Source organism: Nicotiana tabacum, chromosome 20, assembly GCF_000715075.1.
Source record: "Nicotiana tabacum cultivar K326 chromosome 20, ASM71507v2, whole genome shotgun sequence".
Classification (NCBI taxonomy): Eukaryota; Viridiplantae; Streptophyta; class Magnoliopsida; order Solanales; family Solanaceae; genus Nicotiana; species Nicotiana tabacum.
The window spans coordinates 129,341,075-129,347,386 of NC_134099.1; the positions used below are offsets into that span (position 1 = coordinate 129,341,075).

At 43.7% G+C, this 6,312-nt stretch overlaps 1 protein-coding gene across 1 annotated transcript; it reads left to right on the forward strand.

Annotated features, from left to right (window-relative positions):
- The first annotated feature begins 940 nt into the window (after nt 1-940).
- LOC142174536 (uncharacterized) lies at nt 941-1,480 on the forward strand. The gene has a single exon (XM_075240347.1). It carries the CDS (start codon nt 941-943, stop codon nt 1,478-1,480), a length of 540 nt encoding a protein of 179 aa, XP_075096448.1.
- Nucleotides 1,481-6,312: the final 4,832 nt, after the last annotated feature.

The window sequence follows — 6,312 nt, forward strand, 5'->3', positions numbered from 1 at the left end:
TAATCAAGGAAAATCAAGAGAGGTATCAAGTGATTGTGGCTTGCAAGAAATGTAAATGTGCTGACAAAGATGTTTACCGAGAATCAGACAAAGAAAGTGAATGCAGTGGAAGATGTCCAACCCATCTTAGATGAAAATTTTGAGGAAGAAAATTATATCAACAACCCTCAAGGAGGGTATCAAAGGTAACCCTACCATGGTCAAGGGCAACAAAGCCAGTGGAGGCCAAACCCGCAAGGGCAAGGCAACCAACAATGGAGAAATGATCAAGGTAACTCGCATCAAGGAAATTGGAACAACAACAACAACTTTGCAAGTCGGAGCTCCAACCCGTATGTTCCCACAAAAGGTCATTATGCAAATCAAGGGTTGTCAAGTGAGTCAAAGATAGAAAGCATGATTGAAAGAGTATTGCAAAACCAAGAAAAATCTGACGCGTCCATGAGAAACATGACCGAAGTTGTTGGCTCTCACACCACATCTATCCAAAAGTTAGAGATGCAAATGAGAGACCTTTCAAGAGAGCAAAACCCAAAGCAAAAATGGCAACTTCCTAGTGATTCCATTGCGAACCCGAAGAGTGGTAGAAGTGGCTCAACTTCACACGTCATGGCAATAACTACTAGAAGTGGGAAGGTTTTACCAGGTGACATTGAGCAAGAGGTTGTTGGGGAAGAAGCCGAACAAGAAGTTGAAGCAGAAGAGCAAGGGGTTGTTGAAGTTGAAAGGGTGCCAGAAAAAGAGAAGGTGCAAGAAGTGAACAAAGAAGGTGAAGGAAAAGGAGAAGGAGACATCATAAGCTCCACCTCCTATTCCTAGACCTCCTCCGCCTTTTCCTCAAAGACTTATTAGAAGGGTTGATGATAGCAAGCTTGAGAAATTCTATGATATTCTAAAGCAATTGTCGGTGAACATTCCATTCTTGGAGGCTTTTCAAGAAATGCCGGGGTTTGCCAAATATTTGAAAGATTTGATCACCAAAAAGAGGACCACAAAGAATGATGTGGTAAACATGACTCACCGGGTTAGCTCTATTATTGCCACAAGCCTTGTCCAAAAGAAAGAGGACCCGAGAGCATTTACTATTCCATGCACTATCGGGGAGCGTGACTTTGCAAATGCCCTTTATGACAATGGGGCTAGCATCAACTTGATGCCACTTGCCATCTACAAGCAAGCGGGATTAGGGATGCCGAGGCCAACAAGCATGAGGTTACAAATGGCCGATCGATATATTAAGCGACCGGTAGGAATTGTTGATGATGTGATTGTGAAAGTTGGAAAATTCCATTTGCCCGCTGACTTTGTAATTTTTGACTGTGATGTTAATAAAGAGATCCTTATCATCTTGGGGAGACCATTCCTAGCCACGGGAAGAGCACTCATGGATTTGGAGCAAAATGAAATTAAGTTCCTGGTGAATGATGAAGAAGTCACATTTCAAGCGAGCAAGGGTATGAAATTACCCCATGAGTATTAGAGCATTTCAGTGATAGATGTGGTTGATGAGGTTGAAGATGCCGTCGAATTGAAATGGAAGAACAATGCCTTGGTGAGTCATTGGCGGCTATCTTGGTAAAGTTTGATGGTGAGGACATGGATGGGTACATGGAGTCGGTAAATGCATTAGAGGGTCTTGGATCCTATACTTACACTTCGGCAAAACTTTCTCTTGACTTGGAGAATAGGGCCACACCTCCCGCCAAGCTATCAATCATTGAGCCACCACAACTAGAGCTCAAGCCTCTCCCGCCGCACTTAAGGTATCAATTTCTTGGCTCTAATGATACTTTACCCGTAATCGTTTCGTCTTTGCTAAATGATGTGCAAGTAAACCAATTGTTGGAATTCTTGAAAGAACATAGGCAATCCATTGGATGGACCATTGCGGACATTCGTGGAATCCCCGCGGGAATTTGTGAACATAAAATCCAATTGGAGAGCGAAACAAAGCCAAGTATGGAACATCAAAGGCGGTTGAACCCGTCAATGCAAGAGGTAGTAAAGAAGGAGATTATCAAGTGGTTGGATGTCGGGGTAGTTTACCCCATTGCCGACAGTTTGTGGGTGAGCCCATTACAATGTGTGCCACAAAAGGGTGGCATGACCATGATCGAAAATGAGAAGAATGAGCTCATTCCAACGTGAATTGTGACCGGATGGCGAGTTTGTATGGACTATCGGAAACTTAACAGTGCTACTTGCAATGACCACTTCCCTATGCCTTTTATTGATCAAATGCTTGATCGGCTAGCGGGGAGGTCATTTTATTGTTTCCTTGATGGTTACTCTGGCTACAATCAAATCAACATCGCTTTGGATGATCAAGAGAAAACTACATTCACTTTCCCATATGGCACTTTTTCTTTTAGCCGAATGTCATTTGGCTTGTGCAATGCTCCGGCCACTTTCCAAAGGTGTATGATGTACATCTTCTCCGACATGGTTGAGGACTTTCATGAAGTCTTCATGGATGATTTCTCGGTGGTTGGTGATTCGTTTGAGCACTGTCTTAATAATCTTAGAAAAGTGCTTAAGCGATGCGAAGAGACCAACCTTGTGCTAAATTGGGAGAAGTGTCACTTCATGGTTGACGAAGGCATTGTGCTTGGGCACAAAATTTCAAAGCATGGTATTGAAGTCGACCGGGCAAAGATTGAGATTATTTCTAAGCTTCCTCCACCGACCTCCGTGAAAGGTGTTAGAAGTTTTCTAGGGCATGCAGGGTTTTACAGGCACTTCATCAAGGACTTCTCCAATATTGATAACCCCATGTGCAAACTCCTCGAAAAGGATGCCAAGTTTGTGTTTGGTGAGAACTGTCTTAAAGCTTTTGAGGAGTTAAAGCAAAGGATCACCACGGCACCCATTATTGTCACGCCCGATTGGTCACTTCCTTTTGAGCTCATGTGTGATGCCAGTGGTGTAGCCATTTGAGCAATGCTTGGCCAACGTCACAACAAAGTTCTCCACCCGGTGTACTATGCAAGTAAAATGCTCAATGGGGCACAAATGAACTACACGGTAACTGAGCAAGAGCTTCTTGCTATTGTGTATGCTTTTGAAAAATTCCGGGCTTATTTGTTGGGGTCCAAGGTGGTGGTATACACTGATCATGCGGCTCTTCGATATCTCATGGCAAAGAAGGATGCAAAGCCTCGATTAATTCGATGGGTCTTGTTGTTGCAAGAATTTGACTTCGAAGTCAAAGATCACAAGGGAACTCAAAATCAAGTGGCGGATCATTTGTCAAGGCTTGAGGAAGCAGGGAGACCACAGGGAGATCTTGAAATCAACGATGCATTCCCTGATGAGCACATATTGGCATTATCTAGAACTTTTGCTACTTGGTATGCCGATATTGCTAATTACTTGGTTAGTGACCTTATCCCGGACGGATTGGAATCTTATCAAAGAAAGAAGTTTTTGAGAGACTGCCAGCAATACTATTTGGAGGAACCATACTTGTTCCGTGTTTGTGCTGACAATATTATCAGAAGGTGTGTTCCCGAAGAAGAGGTTATGCCAATTCTCAAGGCATGCCATGACTCACCGGTTGGGGGTCATCATGGAGGAAATCGGACGGCGGCTAAAGTTCTTGAATGTGGGTATTATTGGCCTTCCATCTACCATGATTCCAATCAAATGGTCAAGGATTGCGACCAATGTCAATGACAAGGTTCAATCTCCAAGAGGCATGAAATGCCAATGCACTTTGTGATGGAGATAGAGATCTTTAACGTGTAGGGAATCGACTTCATAGGCCCCTTTGTAAGTTCTTGAGGGATGAAATACATCTTGGTAGTTGTGGACTACATGTCCAAATGGGTTGAAGTAGTTGCCTTACCAAACAATGAGGCAAGTATTGTGACCACCTTCTTGAAGAAAAACATATTCACTCGGTTTGGCACTCCTAGATCCATCCTTAGTGACGGTGGATCTCATTTTTGTAACAAGGCATTCTCGGGGCTGCTTGAGAAGTATGGCATAAAGCACAAGGTGGCCACACCTTATCATCCGCAGTCAAGTGGTCAAGTTGAGGTTTCCAACCGGGAGATCAAGAGCATTCTAGCAAAACCTATGAACGCAAATAGGACCGATTGTCCAAAGAAGATAGATGATGCATTGTGGGCATACCGCACGGCCTACAAAACCCCTATTGGTACTTCTCCTTATCGGCTAGTCTTTGGTAAATCATGTCATCTACCCGTGGAATTGGAACACAAAGCTATGTGGGTGTTGAAAAGGCTGAACTTAGATTGGGCTAAAGCTGCAAATTTGAGGTTACACAACTCAATGAAATGGAGGAATTCCGGTTCCATGCTTATGAAAGTGCAGCTGTGTACAAAGAACGGATAAAGTTTGTCCATGACAAGAAGATCTTGAAAAAAGAGTTCAAGACGGGTGATTTGGTCTTGCTCTTTAACTCAAGGATCAAATTGTTTTCGGGCAAGCTTAAATCAAAATGGTCCGGTCCATTCAAAGTGGTCAATGCCTCTCCTTATGGAGCGGTGGAATTAGAATCAACAGATGGGTCCCGGACATTCAAGGTAAATGGCCAACGTATCAAGCACTACTTGGGCACTGATGGAGAAAAACATTTGGTGGAGTAGCTGGCTCTCAAAGATGGTCCATGCCCGACCATTGAGTGAAACCAAAGGAACATCAACTTCGTCGTGACGCGACGTTAAATCAAGCACTTCATGGGACGCAACCCATGTGTGGTAACACTCTTTTGTTCTATGAATTTTTAGTTTTTGATAGATAGATTTATTTGAGCTATGTAAAGTGTGTGTCAGAGTGCATGGGGTTCAAAAGATCACAACAATTGGTACGAATGCATAAAACGTGGAAGAAAAACCACTAGGTGAATTCTGCTGCACAAATGCGGTCGCATTTTAGCTATGCGGACCGCACTCTGACCGCAAACTTAAGTGGAGATTTGGATTAAAATTGTGGTTGAAAATGCGGTGAGGTGGTGCATTATGCGGTCCGCATTTAATTTATGTGACCGCATTTTGCACCGCATTTGCCTCCCTTCAGCTTGGTCCTTAACCTCATCGCATAACACACATGCGGTCGCACTGTGTGTTATGCGGTGTCCTATCCATCGCAGAATCAACAAGGTAAGTCCGCATAACCCTCTCGTCTCTCACTCACTTAAAACAAAACAAAAAAAAAAGTGGGAAGAACACGAACGGACTTCGAACCAAATCAAGCTCAAATTGTGTGCAACCAAAGGACTCTATTTGTCACACTCATTGTCCCAATCATCAAATTCTGCTGGTATGTACCCGTTTCTCCCCCGTTTTATCTTTGATTTCCACTGTAGGTTTAGAGATTTTTCGTTTAAATCCTGTGCAAAAATGTGTTTAGATGCTTGTGTAGTTGCTTCTCTGTAGTGTAGATACTTTTGGGTTGAAATAATTTGGGGTACGGGGTAGAATGAAATAGGACCGCCATTGTTGAAAGCTTGGCTGACCTGTGTAGAAGAAGGCATCTGCGGCCCGCATTGTGAAAATGCGGTCCGCATTTTGGCCGCACAACTAAACCCTAAATCTTCTGAAGAAGATGATGAAATGCGGTGTCTTTGCGATCGCAGATTTGACATGCGGACCGCAAATTCACCGCAGAGTGATACAGAGATTTTAGTTTTGAACCATATAGCCATGTCAATTCGGCGATGGTTATGCGGTCCGCATAGTGGTTATGCGACCGCATAACTCACCGCAAAATGAGACCACCAGTTGAGACTACAAGATCTGTGACAAGTCTGCGGTCCGCATTTTGGTTTTGTGATCGCAGACCAGATCGCATTTTCTTTCTTGCTTTTGATTCATCTGTATCTTCTCCGTATTGTTAATGATGTCACTCACTCTTCACCATTATGCATATATGGGTCAAAAGAGATGCTCATCCTCTACAACAAGGCAAGCTTCCACCAGTAAGCGATTGAGGATAGAGGACAACGTGCCGAGCCCCTCCCAATTTGAGGTGGAGGAGATCAGGCCCTCAATCAATATAGAGGCTGAAGAGAGAAGGAAATGAGGTGAAGAATTCCAGCTCCTATTTGGGGTTGATGGGTCCAAGGAGGTATTTAGAAAAGGCCTCACAAAGCGCAAAATCCTGGGCGAGAAACAATTGAGCTTGAACGGACTCAAAGACAAATACCCCCATATCCTGGAAAACATAAAAACACGGAGATGGGAGAACTTTACTGAGCCACCCACGGAGTACAATGAGACCCTTGTGAGGGAATTCTATGCATCCTATGGGGCCTCCAGGACGAAATACCACAAACGCAACAAAGTT

Excerpts from the sequence above, each read along its gene's own strand:
- LOC142174536 (XM_075240347.1), top strand. The coding sequence starts at position 941 with ATGCCGGGGTTTGCCAAATATTTGAAAGATTTGATCACCAAAAAGAGG.